Source organism: Nannobrachium achirus, assembly GCF_963921795.1.
Source record: "Nannobrachium achirus genome assembly, chromosome: 11".
Classification (NCBI taxonomy): Eukaryota; Metazoa; Chordata; class Actinopteri; order Myctophiformes; family Myctophidae; genus Nannobrachium; species Nannobrachium achirus.
The window spans coordinates 31,545,264-31,562,230 of NC_137820.1; the positions used below are offsets into that span (position 1 = coordinate 31,545,264).

A 16,967-nucleotide genomic window follows, 5' to 3' on the forward strand; every position below is an offset into this window, starting at 1 on the left:
TCTCTGTGGCTTTTTTTTAGGTCCTAAAAATATCCTTTTACACCTTTTTGTGTAGAATTGAGGTTATTTTTAACATGGCAGAGGATCAAAGCCCTGACACAAGAGAGAAAGAGAGAGAGAGAAAGAGATTGTTAATGCAGAAACACAGTCACCCAGCACCCCTGGCATACTATACTGTGGGCTCTGTGATTGCAGTGGCGTCAGTTCAGAAAAAGCTAAGGTATGGCAACATACCTTAGTGTCTTGCACGCACGCCTTTCGCCTTCGCGCGCGTGCAAGACACCAGTCATGTTGCCATACCTTAGCAACAGGCATGATGATACATTTATTTTAAGAAGTACATTTTATTTTTTCCCCCGTTTCTACATTTTTTCTTGGGCTGGATATGGCAGCCTGGAATGGTTGTTCAAGTGCAGCTAAACTTGGCATGCGGAACCTGTGAATATACCGTTCTGTCAAGATGGGGAGAATACAAGTGTGGAGAATATAATTATAATACCTTGTTAAAGTGACCATTTTGTAACATTTTGCATTTGTAGTTATTTTACTGTAATTTAACAACATAATAACCAGCACAGATAGACAAAGAGACATTCATGGATTTATATTTAAAGCTATACTGTGTAAGTTGCTCACCTAGTGGTCATAGCAAACCGCGGTCGCGTCCGCGTCTTTCGGCCGTTTTTCGCCGCGGACTGGGCCTCACATCCCCGCGTCTGCCTCCACCTCGCCGAGATCTATCTTTAGAGGGGTCCCTGGTTCCTGTGCGTTCGGGCATTCCGGAGAAACAGACTCCTTCACCCTGCCTGGTAGGCGAGGTTACCTTTACCCAAGTATAGAGACACACGGGCGACTACAAATATGGCCGCCATAGCGACCCCACTTCAAGATGCGCTGTGATTGGCCGGCAGTGTATAACCCTCGCTGTGATTGGCCGGTAGTGTATGATGACGTAATTTTTTCGCGAAAACCGGGGCCCGGTCAGGATCATAGAAAACATATAAAGAGAAGGCTTTAGAAACTGAAAATAACGGAGTGGGTGTTCTAAAACTTTAGCGATTTAACAGTTAGGACAATTTTAAGATTTGTTTCATAAAAAAAGTTACATGGTATAACTTTAAAAATAACTTTTATTTTCCCCCCTGGACCCAGGGTATGGCAGCTGCATACCCCTGCCATACCCAATTGACGCCCCTGCGTAGTTGAGATGTCCCACACGTCACACACTGTGGAAGCAGTTGGGTGGCATTGTTTTCAGCCAGCCAGCGTTGTTGTTGCACTGCTGTAAAGTAACCAAGTACAATACATTTACCGTATTTTCCGGACTATAAGGCGCACCGGACTATAAGGCGCACTGTCAATGTATGGTCTATTTTCAAACTGTTTTCATATATAAGGCGCACTGGACTATAAGGCGCACATAATAGACGCTACCATTGCATTATGCATCCAACAGATGGAGCTGTGCTAAAGGGAATGTCAATGTCAATGAATGATCCATATATAAGGCGCACTGGACTATAAGGCGCACTGCAGTTTTTTGAGAAAATTAAAGGCTTTTAAGTGCGCCTTATAGTCCGGAAAATACGGGTACTCAAGTACTGTACTTAAAGGGATATTCCACTTTTAAAAAAAAACTTTTGGTCATTTCATTGTCTACTCAGGCTGACAGTTTTTAAGTTGCTTGATTCAGTATTTAGATATTTAATATTCATTTGATCAGACACGCCCCCTTCCTATACAGACCCATTGTAACTTCAAACTCAATTTTAACCATGATAGATTCATCAAAAACCTCTGTTCTTTTTTCTGGTGACTCTGGATACCCTCGGGATACCTGAGCACAGGCCGTGTTTTTTCATTTAATATCTTTTTTAGGTATTTTTACTTTACTGGATAATTGCCAGTTTTCAGTACTTTTACTTATACTCCACTGCATCTCATCTCAGAGGCAAATATTGTACTTTTACTGCGCTACAATTATTTGAAAACGTTAGTTATTAGTTACTTTGTAGATTTTGATTATTAGAAGACATAAATTAACCACCATTTGAAAATAGCCGATCTTCAAGCTCACAGATGCGATGCATTGTGACCTTGCTTGTAGATCTGATATTTTCAAAATACTTTTATACATGTGAAATGGGGACATTCTGCATAACGAGTACTTTCTACTTTTCGTATTTTTAAGTACATGCCCCTGATGCCAATACTTTTGTACTTTTTACTCGAGTCAATTTTGAATTGACTTGTATTGTATTTCTTTCATTTCTACATTGCAATATTGATACTTTTACTTAAAGGGGTACTGTCACCTAAAGGGGTACTGTCACTTTAAAAAGTCATCTTAAAATATGAGTTAATATTTTTATGATGTCATTGTGGGAATGCGCAATTATAAGCCAATCAAATTAATTGACTGTACTTAGACTACTTACTGTACTGGTCAGTGGTCAGCTGTTGTTGGGGAGTGAGGGGCAGATTACACTGTGACATGAGTTTCCGACTATTTCAGAGCGTTTTCAGAAAGACCACGTGACCTTCTGTATCATACTATTTTAATTTTGGGGCGCGTCAGCGGGCCTTTAAGTAAGAAATGTGAGTACTTTTTTCCACCACCGCGTTGGCAGCATGACTGGACTGGAACGTTGTCAGAGGACCAGAGGTGATCATGCCCTTGATTATAGAGCTGGACTGATGCCACCATTTCTGCAATCTGGGCACCCATCATCAAATGAAAAACAGCGCCATCTCTGTTTTGTTCCATTAGCGTAGCGCTTCATCTGTTTTTGAGAGATTTTCTTGAGACCATTTCTGTGTCTGATGCCGATCCACATTTCCGACCAGTGGTTCTCAAACGTTTTCCTGTCAAGGATAGGGCTGTCACGATTTATGACATTTTACATGACAATGAATTGTCTCTCAGATAATTGAGATTAACAATTTAGGTATGTCTTTGTCGTTGACAATTAGCCTACATTTCTGTTTGGCTTGTAGGCTTTGAAGTTGCACTTGGCAGATATGACATATTTCACGACTTTATACTTCAAAAAGAACATTGATAGTGGAAATAGCCGATCTACAAGCTCACAACGCGTTGTGAGCTCTGAAGATGTTATGTGCCAGGGGACCCTGTGAACTTGTAGATCTGCTATTTTTTTAACAGACACATTTAGCTAGGGAAAATGTAGGACTCGTCGGCTGCATAACCGCTGATACCGATGTTGTCCAAAAAAAAGTAAAATAACATCAGATATATCGTCCAGGCGGATACCGGTCGGGCTAGCTGTGCCCTTGATGTGTGATCTGACTGCCCGCTGATGGCCGCCAGCATCTCAGAAGTGACAGTGGCACGTTAGAATGTCTCTGCCTGCCAAGACCAACCGTCCAATGCCACACATTTGTTATACGAGGTTACTATATGGGTGCACGGTAAAAGCTTATCTTAGTGCTTTTAATAATAATTAATTTACCCCTGTTAACTCTGCAGAAATGTTTGCACTCTGTTAAATCAACGCTACAGATGTCATACGGATATGTATATATCTCGCCGCCATTAATTCTATATAGCTGATCATAAATTTGTTGAGTGACAAATTAAACCATGATTGATTCTTAATATGTTTGTGTGGCTGGGGGTCTGCAGAACTATTTGAGTTCTAACCGTCATGGTAGATGAACTGAATCATGGCAGATGAATTGAATCAGATGAATTGCACTATGGTTGCACTGGTTTTAGTTGGTTTTATTTTATTCGTCTTTTTAGTATTGTAGGTGTAGGATATATACATACAACATGTAGTAGTAGGATGTATATATTCTTTCTGCTGTATTTTCTGTCTTTTTAAAATGCTGACCCTGGGAGCTGCAGCACCAAGGGTTGCTATGCATCTGTGCAAATCACAAATCACATTCCCAGGATGGGGTTCTTGTGCTGTTTTTCAGCTGTGAGCACGTTCACTTCTCACGCTTTAGCACTGACCGAACAGACACTTTTTTGATTGGCATTGCACTGATAATTTTTTGATGTATTTATTATTCGCGAGATACGGTGAGAAACTTACGGTATGAAGTACTGACTGTAATGGGCACTTTATAGTTGATGCTTCTTGTTTTTGTTTAAAGTTGTTGCCTTGTGCTGTACACAACAGTACTTTTTCTTACTCTTTCTTAGTCTGTAACCTTAACTGCTATGCTGCCTCTGGGCGACTGAATTTCCCACACAGGATAATAAAGGTATCTTCTTTTCCCCCCCGCCATTTCTTCTCCACCTCCTCCCTTCTCTGTTCACCTGCAGGCACCATGATGGACCTCCTCTCCACGGCCGCTCCGGTGCTATCCGCCTTTCCCTTCCTCATCTGCTGACCTCTCCTCCTCTTCCTCATCATCCGCAGTCTCCAACAACCCCACTCACTTCTTCCCATTACCCTGCTCCTCCATCTCCTGTGACCTGCTGAACCCCAGGGGGTCAACTTGACTTGACTGACCGACTGACTGGCATCGTCATCGTCATGGCAGGGGAGAAAGGGCAGGGCCACAAGCGCAGCGCCATGGACATCAAGCGCCTGGCGGGGCTGATCCAGCGCGGGACGGGCCGGCTGCTGGTCATCGACAGCCGCACCTTCTCCGAGTACAACGCGTCGCACGTGCAGAACGCTGTCAACGTGTGCTGCTCCAAGCTGGTGAAGAGGAGGCTGCAGCAGGACAAGGTGTCCGTCACCGAGCTGCTGCAGCCCAACGGCAAGGTCAAGGTGAGCTCCTCCTCCTGAACTCATCAGGGTCACCCTGGGTCTAGACATAATAAACTTGTCTCTGTACTTGGACCACATCTTTTTCCGTCTAACCCAAATCTTTTTGCCCAGAATACCGTATAATACCGAATATAGGACGACATTTTATTCTAATAAACATATCCTCAAAATAGGGGGTTGTCCTATAATTGGGGATTAGACTTTCACTGGAGAGATACGTTATGTATCTTTCAGGACCTTTCCCTGCTCTCGTCATGGCCCTTGCGAGCTCCTACGGTAGTTACCGTACACTACATATTGCGCAGCGGAATTTGGACCTTGGCTTATTTCACCTCCCGTTTGGCAAAGTCGGATGGCTTTGGCATTGAACTTACCGGGACGTGTGCGTTGTTCTTGCGAACATCGGCGTGGATGACGGGCGCACATCTGATCTTTAGCGTGGAAGTTTAATACAAACATCAACTGAAGCTAACGATGGCTGCCTAGCAGCCTATGGATCCTGTTTACAATGCATCGTTGCATCTGAATGATGAAATGGGCCGCTAAGCTTGATGGGAAATGTAGTGTTTTTTATTGTGATTCTGAGTCTGAATTGTGAATGTTGTTCTTGAATAGAGCTTGACTTTTATGGTTAATGCAATACAATACAGCAGAATGTTATCTCTGTATGAGCTTTTCTATAATAATTTTACAATAAAAACGTTTTTCTTTATGAAAAACGTATATATTTTTCCCCAAAATGATAATCAGAGTCGTACTATATTCGGGCTAATACGGTAGTTGATCTGTCACAATTGATTATCAGTATGACATTTTGCCCCTTTTTTTGAAAATGTACAATTCAGGTATTTAGCAGATGCTCTTATCTACAGCGACTTAGAATAAGCAAGGTAAAATTATCAGGCTGAGAGAACAGTGCCTCAAGATACTAGAATAAGAAGTAAACCATGAACCTGGCATCTGTCTAAGTAAAATGCCACCTACAGTAGATAGCAATCTGCACAGTGAAACATAGGATACCAGGGTAAACATTGATCCAGGGGGTCCCCAGCAAAACTTGGATATCCAAAAATAGCAGGTATACAATCTGTACATCTGCTATTTTTGAATATTAACCCATGTTCCCCCCTGACTTGGAGTTATGTTATACTTTAGCTATTGAAAAATAGCAGATATACAAGCTCACGGTGCCAACATTTGTAACTCAAATTTTGCTTCTGGGGGTCCCTGGAATTAAATATTTTGAGATGGGGGTCCGTGGCCAAATACCTTCACATGAAAAGATTTGAGCACCACTGACATAGAAACATCGTTTTTTTTCAGAACCCTGATAGGATTTAGGAGACCTTTATATTCAATATACTCAAATTCTAATGATTTTTCAAAAATAGCAGAACAATTATTGGAAGCATTGGGAAGTTTTGCATGAATTGCGAACAGTCCGTATTCCACTACCGTTTGGGGCCTGCTGTCTTGTCTCTGATGTGACCCTGCGCCAGATCAGCGTGCGCGCGGCTATATTTGGCGGAACGGCCGGGCGTTAGTTACTGTACGGTTTATTGCTTTATCAGTGGCCCTGAAATCGGATCCTCCCGTTTTCCATGACTTCTGCTCTGAATATGACAGCCTTTTTTCCATGTCCGTCCGTCCGTGTGGCATGCTAACTCCTGTATTTTTAGTCCGCTGTGTGAAACTGAAGGAACTTTAGAAGGGGGGGAAAACCCAAGCGTGCGCATGCATGTGCACACACACACACATGCACTCACACACACGCACACGCACACGCACACGCACACATACACACCCTCATGGATTCACACACGGAAGTATTCACAAGTGCACATACACGCGCAGCGTGTGAATGTGTGTGTGTGTACGTGTTTATGTACATGCAAGCATTAACCGAGCCGGTGTTGCACGATGGTAGCTTACGCGTCTCAACAACGATAACGTCGTTGTCGGGTGGAAACCTCGTATCTCCAAGTTTTAAATTTGTACGTTCTTTCGCAAAGTAAAGCCCTGCTTCATCATACAAGGCCGTCGCACAAAAGTAGTGAAAACAGCAGATCTACAAGCACACAACGCCTCGCACCGCGAGGCGTTGTGTGTTTGTAGATCTGCTGTTTTCACCAGTTTAAATAATTTTGAAACTGATGAATGCAAAACGAACGGTTTTGGACATATAAGGTTTTCACCCGACAACGACGATATGGAAAGCGGCCATACAGTGACATCCTCTCCCCAGCTGCACTCAAGGCCTGACGGCTCAATACCTATAGTACTTAGTGTGTGTTTTGCGGTGTGTGTGTGTGTGTGTGTGTGTGTGTGTGTGTGTGTGTGTGTGCGTGGCAGTGATTATGACACAATAAGGCCACTGATTGTTGTGGTTCTATTCGTGGAGGCGGGCCGGCGGTGACCAGGATGGAGGAAATGTAGACGGGGATTTCTGTCTTTTTTTCTTTCTTCCTTTTGGGGAGCGTCGATACACCCTTTTTTTTTTTTTTTACTTCCTGTTTGATCACATCATAGCCTGACGAGGGATGGGACGATACGCGATATTATCGTTTATCGTGATAAAAAACATTCACGATAATCGTATCGCAGAGATTTTATTTATCGTGATATCGTCTTCCGTCATGCACTGGGATCAATTCACCTTTTATTTGCCGAGCTGCATATCCGGTACCACTTAAACCCTCTAGAATTGGTAAAAGGTATTTATAATATGTACTTGATACAGTCTTTTTTTTTCACTCTCTATCAATGTCTTTGCCAAAAAATAGCCGATCTACAAGCTAACAGTGCGTCACATTTTTGTAGATCTGCTATTTTTTGGCAAATGTTCCGCCCCAGGATAATGCATTTTGATTATCGCGATAATATCGTAAATCGCGATTTCTTTTGTCACAATAATCGTGATATGACATTTTCATATCGTCCCATCCCTAGGCCTGACTGACTGTGAGCTGTGTTTGCTTCCTGCATGGTCTGGTGATTTATCATCCTGCACCTCTTTTAACCTTTATACCAAAAGGTATAAGGTTGCCTTATACCAAACCTATAACCTTATACCAAACCTATAACCTTATACCAAACCTATAACCTTATACCAAACTATAAATACCAAAGGCACCCCGGTATATAAGCCTGTCAACAGGCACGTGCGCACATAGACATCAAATGGGGCTTGAGCCCCTTCCCTTTTATCCATCTATATAAAAAAGTGCCCTCTCCGGACCATGATTTCAGTTTTTACTATGGTGAAAGAAATGCAAACGCCCTCTTACCATGCCATACCTGGCATGTAGAAGGTAGCATTCAAGTACATTGCCTTGTCCAAACTCTCCTGAACTTGAATGCAGCATCTCATGTTGAAAGAATTGCCCTCTCTGTGTAGGAATCAAGCATCGAAAATAGCCGACCTCCAAGCTCACAAGTGAACTTGGAGGTCTGCTATTTTCAAAAGGCCCTTTTAGTTATTTCAGCCCCTGCCTCTCTAACATTCTCTGCATGTCCCTGCCTGTCACAGTTATTATGTAAATCACCCGGTCGCAATTATTTGAGATAATCTTAATAGTTTTTTGCATAATCGTCAGAATCATTTTCCATTCATCTGTACATTGCAACTATAGGGCTGTCACCAATCACGATTATGGCGTTTCACTTGACAGTTGATTGTCACTAAAGATCATTGTGATTAACGGTTTCATTGTGTTTCTGTCATTGAACATCAGAACATTATGAATAAAGACTACATTTCTGGCTTTGTAAACAAAAGCACAGGTTATGACAAATAACAACCACACAGATCTTACGAAAATGAAAAATTGATACACAACCAATCAATCAATCAATCAATCAACTTTATTTTTGTAGAATCAGGGGTCCATTAAAAACAAACAAACAATACGGAAGAAAATACAATAAATAAATAAAAATGAATAAAATAACCCTATGCATACATAAAGAACACCATACCATAAAAACTAGCCTGGGATCGCTTCCAATTTCGGGCTTTTGATCCGGTCGGGAGCGGATGACGTCCTACGTCATTTTGTATTCAAAACGGACTACACTTTGGCCGGATATACCAGTAGCGCATGCGCAAAACTGGGTTAAAACTGATTCCGGTTGGTAAGATGTCATCCGGTCTAGACCGATTCAAACAACCTGTTTAGTAAACGAATACCAGGCTTTCTCCCAGAAAGCCTGGTATTCGTTTCTCCCAGAAAGCCTGGTGAGGCGAGGTTAATAAAAACAGCACCTACAAGCTTGTAGATAAGCTATTATTTCCACTATTTCCCACTATATTAACATTTTTCAACATAACGATTATGACACTTGTAGATTGGCCATTTCCGCGACTTTTTCACTCTTTACTTTTTTAAAGCTTCAGCTTTTTTTATCATGGAAGATATGGACCATGATCAAGCTGCCGGTCTTCTTCAACCACACCTAAAAGCTGACCTGCAGGGTATAAGATCACTTAGCACCACGTGAAGTGGGTCCTGAACGCCAGCGCGTGGGCAGTCGTCCCAATCCACTGAGCTGCCATGACAGAATTCACACCCCCAGAGTATCGCTAGATGAATGGCTGCACGCTGCCAACCGCGCCGGCCTGGATCAAAGGCATGATAGATTAAGCCCTGTTCAGATCCTGCGTGGCCCTCCCTGCCATCTGGCAGGCCCCAAAATGTGCCGCATTAATAGAAGCCATGCCTCTCCCTCTCCCCGAGCCCGGAGATAAGGCTCTCCCAAAAGCTCTGGTGGAGCTAGTGTAAGATTCTCTCCACCTCACGGCTCAATCAGAAAGCAAACATGGCTCTCTCTCTCTCTGTGTGTGTGTGTGTGTGTGTGTGTGTGTGTGTGTGTGTGTGTGTGTGTGTGTGTGTGTGTGTGTGTGTGTGTGTGTGTGTGTGTGTGTGTGTGTGTGTGTGTGTGTGTGTGTGTGTGTGTGTGTGTGTGTCAGATCTCTGGGAGACTACAGGGAACACAGGCCTCATGTTTTTTTGTGCAGCTGATGGAACCCTATGTCAGGTTTAATCTCTGTCTGTCTGTCTGTCTATCTGTCTGTTTGCTTGTGCCTCTATCCCGAGTGGTTCTCAAGCTTTTTCATGTCAAGGACCCCCAAATTAGTATGTACGTATGTGGCTGCGGACCCCCATCTGAAAAGTTGAAATGTTTCACAAATATTCAAAATGTCTTGCTTCCTGCCAGTAGTTCTCAAATGTGTTGACACATAGCATCACAATCATTTGAACCCCCTTGAAGTCCTGTGCCCGGGGTGTGTGCACAGGGGTGTGCACAATATCTGAGGGATTGAATGTAGGAGTCTCAGAAGTAATGTTGGAGTGCCGGTTGGGCAGATCTTTATGCCCATATATGGTGTTCCGTGTTGGAGTGCCCGCTGGGCAGATCTTTATGCCCATTTATGGTGTTCCGTGTTGGAGTGCCCGCTGGGCAGATCTTTATGCCCATATATGGTGTTCCGTGTTGGAGTGCCCGCTGGGCAGATCTTTATGCCCATATATGGTGTTCCGTGTTGGAGTGCCCGTTGGGAAGATCTTTATGCCCATATATGGTGTTCGTGTTGGAGTGCCCGCTGGGCAGATCTTTATGCCCATACATGTGACGTCAGAGTATGACGTGATGTCAGCATGCAGACAGACGGTTACCATGGCGGCAAAAATGTGTAGTATCAGTGATGTTAAGGATGATGATACACGAAAGAAGAAGAAGAAGAAGATGTTAGCATGCAGATAGTCAGACGGACGGACGGACGGACAGACAGACATTCGCTAAATTAATAGTTAGATATGTTGTTGGCTATTTAAACATAGCAGATAAGCTCACAGCGGGTCACTTTGTTTTTATAGCAAGCGTTGCGTCGCATGCTATAAAAATGAATAAATCTGGATTGTATTGGGAAATAAAGAAATCTGTCCTGGGTCCTCGACACAAAAAAGGTTGATTGCTGCTCTAATTTTTTTTTTCAAACATGACAATACAAGACAATACACCAAGACATCAAAATAAAACAAATGAGACTTATTATGTACATTTTCCACTTTTATCACATGTTTTATGTTTCTGTTTTATATTAACAGACAATTTTCTTCATTATTATTATATTATATATAATTCTTGTGCATTTATAATTAAAAACCCTTCACCTATACCAAAAGGGGTATAAACTAAGAGAAACTAAATTCATTTCATTCACGTATCCATCACCCTCCCCTCCATTCATTCTCTCTTTTCTCTTTGCTCTCTGGCCATCACCCCCCCCCCCCCCCCCCCCCCCCCCACCAGCAGCAGTCAAAGAGGATAATGCAATGCGATTAATGCTAGGCCGGATAAAGCTGGCGCTAGCCAGGTTGAGAGGGTGGGGGGAGGGGGGCCGCACGCCAACCCAGAGGCCCTTTTGTCATTGGCTGAGCATGACATCACCCCCCCTTTTGTGTGGTCACTGGCTAGGCGGCGGGCTGGGCACGTGCAGACCGGCTGTATGGTGTTAAAGCAGCCCCCCCCCCCTCCTCCATAACATCACCACCACACTGACCCCCCCCCCCCCCCCCCCACTGGGCTCTGAGCATTGACATGGTTGACATGGGATGGCCCAACTGTGGTGGGCAAAAAGTACTCCAGTTTTGAGCTTAAGTATAAAAAGTATCAATATTGCAATGTAGAAAAAATGTTAGTAAGTAGAAAGCCTGGTAATTACAATGTACGTATATATTTGTATATTGGAATCAAAATATAGGCCTACTGAAAAGCCAAACGTAAATGTACTCGTTGTGCAGAATGTCCCATTTCAAGTTTTTCAAATGTATGCAAATCTTTTGAAAATAGCAGATCTACAAGCTCATGCGTTGCATCGAGCTTGTAGATCGGCTATTTTCAACTGGTCGAAATGTATATAGGGCTGTATGTTTTGTAATAATGATCAAAGTAACTAAAGTTTTCAACTAATTGTAGAGGAGTAAAAAAGACAACATTTGCCCCTTGAGATTGTAGTGGAGTAGAAGTAAAAAGTACAGGAAATGGGAAATATTCCAGTAAGGTAAAAAAAAAGAACTCAGAATTGTACTTGAGTACAGTACTTGAGTAAATGTACTTAGTTACTTTACGCCACTGCATAGTGCATACCCCCCTCCAGTGGTGGAAAAAGTACTCATATCTTTTACTTAAGTAAAAGTATCAATACTGTACTGTAGATGACGTACTCTGTTACAAGTAAAAGTCCAGAATTCAAAATGTACTTGAGTAAAAGTATGAAAGTGTTGACATCAAAATGTACTTAAAGTACCAAAAGTAAAAGTAAAAAATGTTTGAAAATAGCCGATCTACAAGCCGATCTACGCAACGCGTTGTGAGCTTGTAGATCGGCTATTTTCCATTGGGCTAAAGTGGTTCACGTATATTTTATAATATAATCATTTATACCTGCAAAGTAACTGATAACTAAAGTTTTCAAATAATTCTAGTGGAGTAAAAGTACAATATTTGGATCCGAGATGTAGTGGAGTAGAAGCAAAAGTATTGGAAATTGGACATACTCAAGTAAAGTACAAATACCTCAAAATTTTACATGAGTACAGTTACAGTACTTGAGTAAATGCACTTAGTTACTTTCCGCCACTGCATAGTGCATACCCCCCTCCATCCTCCCCCCGCCCCCCCGCAGGGCTCTGAGCTCTATAGCTGCCAAGGGACGGCCGTGGAGGCAGCACAGAGGGACTCCATTGTGGCCTCTTTTGTGTGGTGGAAGTGAATACAGGAAGCAAAGAGCGCAGAGAGAGCGCCACGGCGGGCATTCATGGGTGGGCTGCTAGCTATAGCTGCCACCGCCGCTGCTGCGTCTTCCCCCTTCACATCCTATTGAGCGCTAATAGCACTCACTCACCCACCCGCCCACAGCCACCCCGGGGCGACACACTGCGCCTTTCACACACGGAGGGTGCGCCCCACGACGAAGACGAGACCCGTGACCGGGCCAGTTATACCAGACAGCGCCGACCAGAAAGGATACATGTCCTGGTTCCTTTTTTACAACCCCCAAACCCCCTACAACACCCCCAGTGGGACTGAGTTACTATAGGGCCCAAGGTGGAGGGGCCTGGAATGATTTTATACTTTAGCTATTGAAAAATAGCAGATCTACAAGCTCACAGCGCGGCACCGAGTGCCGCGCTGCGAGCTTGCAGATCTGCTATTTTTGAAAAGTCGTGAAAATGTGTGCAGATCTTTGAATATTATGTATTTTTTTAAGCAAACATTTGTAACTCAAATTTTGCTTCTGGGAGGTCCTTGGAACGAAATATTTTGAGATGGAGTCCGTGGCCAAATACATATCATTTTGAGGGTCCTTCATATGAAAAAGTTTGAGCACCACTGACATAGAAACATGTTTTTTTTTTTTTTTTTTTACTTAAAAGGATTTGTTAATATTCAAAGACTTGCACAAATTTTCACAACTTTTCAAAAATAGCAGATCTACAATCTCGCAGCGCGGCAGCAGCGCGGCAGCAGCGCGGCAGCAGCGCGGCACTCGGTGCTCGAGCTTGTATATCTGATATTTTTCAATAGTTAAAGCACAAAATAATTGAAGTGAATCCTTGTGCCCAGGGCCCAGAATTTGGTGCGACACCCCTTCCCCCTCCCCTTACCCCACCCCATCGCATCGCGTCGCGTCGCATCCAATCCTCTGTTGTTAAACCCCCAGCTACTCTCTCCACACAGCGATGTAGGTCAGAGATAGATGCCGTAGGCTGGGGGGGGGGGGGGGGGGTGGACATGTTCAGCCCGTCAGTGCTTCCCAATGGCACTTTATCCTTTGCGCAGAAACGACTCAACTTGCCTCCAAAGTGGTCTTTTTATCTCCGCCAGGCCAAATGTAAACTAAGGGAGATTATTGCTTTCAGCCCTGTATTTTTCTTTGTCTGTCTGGCTGTGTTTATCTTGACAACCCCCTTTTTCCCCCCACAAATGTTGTGTATATTCCTAAACTATTATAATTGAAGCCATTGGCCGACGGAGCGGGGGCTGAAACCTTGCCCAAATAATTATGGACTCATCCGTCATAGATAGGCCTACATCATAGATTAGAAGTGACATCATCCACTTACATACACCCGACCTGGCGGGGATATGCGTTAGCGCTGAGTGCCCCCTTCGGAGTTTGGTTTTCCATTAGGCTAAAGTTCCTGGTAGCTGGAGCAATAGCATGTTATTTCTCAATCTAAAATGTTATCACAATCAGCTTTTTGTCGAACCGCACGGGTTAAATCAGCGCGCTCCTTCAGGCGGGTTGGACGCAGGCACGTGCACACATAGACATCAAAGGGGGGCTTGAGCCCCTGCCTTTTTATCTGTCTGTAAAAAGTGCCCTCTCCAGACCATCAATGCAGTTTTTACTGTATGGTAGCAAATGCCCCCTTTCCATGCCATACTGTAACTGAAGGCATTATTCAAGAGAATTGCCTTGTCCAAACTCTCCTGAACTTGAATGCTGCATCTTACGTTAACCCATTTAGTGCTCCAGACATGAACGGGTTAAATGTCCAGCGTGCCTCTCGCAGGCTCCATACGCAGCCATTCTCTTATTTTGAAGGCCAGAAGTCCATTGCGTAAACACTTCCGGGTTGACGTTATGACGTCATTCAACGGAAGCGATCGTCACCCCATGCCGTTGCTGTAATGGCCGATTGTTGCCTTTGTTATTACGTTATTGTAGCGAGAATCTAATGCCATCCTTGGCTTTAAAAGTGTTGTTTGGAGAAAATGGACATTAAAGATGAGATCCACCGTCGGCCTCCATATTAACCCATTTAGTGTTGCACTGGAGTCCAATCGTGCCAGGACTTTCCAACGGACCGTAGGGTAAGGGTGCCGGCGTTACTCTATATACAGTATTTTACGCGAGTATACTCGGGATCGGCACTCTAAATACTCGAGTATTTTTCACGAGTATACTCGGGATCAGCGTTAAATGAGTTAAAAGAACGTTCCTATCTGTGTAGAAATCCATGCCGTTACGCCAGAATCTCCAGAATTGACTTGATTATGCTTAGTTCCGTGTGGCATCACGCACCGAAAATAGTCGGCCTCCAAGCTCACAACACGTTGCGGGACTGCTATTTTCGATATTTCCACCAAAAGGCCCTTTTAGCAATTTCAGCCCCTGCCTCTAACTATCATTCTCTGCACGTCCCTGGTTGGACGTCACCGTGACAAGCAGCTACATATAGCGTTGAGTCAAGTTGAGCTGGTTCTATGCAGATGGAACAACTTCGTAATGCAGTCCAAAAAAAACGCACCCGTAATTGTATGGTGGCTTGATTGACAGGCTTGCAGGGCAGGCGAGCAGGCGTGTGGAGGAGTGTCTTGGCGTTTATAAGCCAAACTAATCCCCCAGACAGCCGGTGTGCTGCTGCTGCTGCTGCTGCTGCTGCTGCTGCTGCTAGGAGCGTAGGAGGTGGTTGTCCAGGTCTGACAGACGGACCAGAGGTCATCGTACAAGCAGAAGACAAGCCAGTGGGAGAGGAAACACTCCTCCTGTGTGTGTGTGTGTGTGTGTGTGTGTGTGTGTGTGTGTGTGTGTGTGTGTGTGTGTGTGTGTGTGTGTGTGTGTGTGTGTGTGTGTGTGTGTGTGTGTGTGTGTGTGTGTGTGTGTGTGTGTGTGTGTGGGGACATACTGTACTTCGTCGCTGTCGGGTGTACACCCTGTATGTCCCAAAAACCATTTGTTTTGTATTTATCACTTTAAAAATGATTTAAACCCTAGTGAAAATAGCCGATCTACAAGCACACAACGCCTCGCGGTGCGAGGCGTTGTGTGCTTTTAGATCTGCTATTTTCACTAGTCGTGCAGACGGTCTTGTATGATGAAGCAGGGTTCTACTTTACGAAAGAAACGTACACATTTGAAACTCGACGATACGAGGTTTCTTCTCGACGGTGGCGATATGTAAATGTAGGCCAGGGGATTCTGGATGCTGGGACTCAGTCCAGCAGTTTGCCAGAACACTTATAGGTTAGGATTTATTGAAGGCGTTTTTTTTTTTTTTTTTTTTTTTTCAGATTTTTTTTTTTTTTTTTTCAGAATCAGCCCCAAGTCATTTGAAAAATGAGGCTTTTTGAATATTATTTTAATTAGCTCGGGGGAACGAAGCTGACAGTGAAAAATCTTCTGACGCATAGCTGGTGCACATCATCAGTGATGGACCTGAGATCGTTGTGTGTTTCGGGCCTGACTGATGGAATTATTCATTAATAACTTAAATAAATATGGGTTTATGGAACCAAAATAAGACAGAGACGAGCCAAAGGACAATCAATAAATTGCTGTATTGAAGAGAGTCAGACAAAGAGACAAAACAGTGAGCATATACCATCCTAGTGGCGGCTTGCTAATTCTCTCTTCCTAAGATGGAAGTTAATATACAGTATATAAGGAATACAGATTATGACAGTTAGATCGTGGGACTCATTGATTGGTTCCCATTATCATAACAAGAAGACAGAGACACGTAAGGTCTCAGTAACTTTCCACTAACCTGAACTTACCACCAAAACATGGTCTCGTAGTCAGGGTAACCACAGTCACCATGACCTGTAATCCACTAGCCTGAACTTACAGTACAACCAAAACATGTTCTCCTATACTTTAAGTTCACATAATATAACCTAATAAATTAATCATATAATTATGGGTCTAACAGTCAATATGAATTGATAAAAGGATGATAATATTAACCATAACAAAATAACTATCACTGACTATAGTGTGTGCCAACGGTGACGCAATTGTAGTCCTTAGCGGCCATCTTTTGGGTAAAAACACAGGTGTTTCAATTGTTTGATTGCATAGAACTAATGCTTTACTCCAATCAGAACACCTGTGTAAGGCTGTGTTTACCCAAGAAATGGCCGCTCTTAGAACTACATTTGGCACACCCTATTGTCACAAAAGTGCCTGCAAAATAGTGAAAGATTGCTGCTATTTGTCTCAAAAAGCGCTGCACCAAGCTATCCCTTATATGACGTTCTAACAGCAAATGCTTTTGTAAGCCAGCTTCCCAAGTTGCGATGTGACATTGTTGTATCTACATGTATGTTTACACAATGCTGTACACCCTCCAGATGTACATACTTTCCCCATTTATTTTCTTAAAGACAGGGTGCAGTGATCCCCCCCTCCAGATATACACACTT

At 43.4% G+C, this 16,967-nt stretch overlaps 1 protein-coding gene across 1 annotated transcript in view; it reads left to right on the forward strand.

The window, feature by feature from the left end:
* The window catches only part of dusp8a (dual specificity phosphatase 8a), a gene marked incomplete at its 3' end in the record, with an annotated part of 121,930 nt that overhangs the window by 23,659 nt on the left and 81,304 nt on the right, over window positions 1–16,967 (forward strand). Inside the window, 1 exon segment of the mRNA XM_080736377.1 lies at window positions 4,298–4,751. Within this exon segment, the coding sequence (XP_080592503.1) occupies window positions 4,512–4,751 (240 nt within the window). The 5' untranslated portion in view covers window positions 4,298–4,511.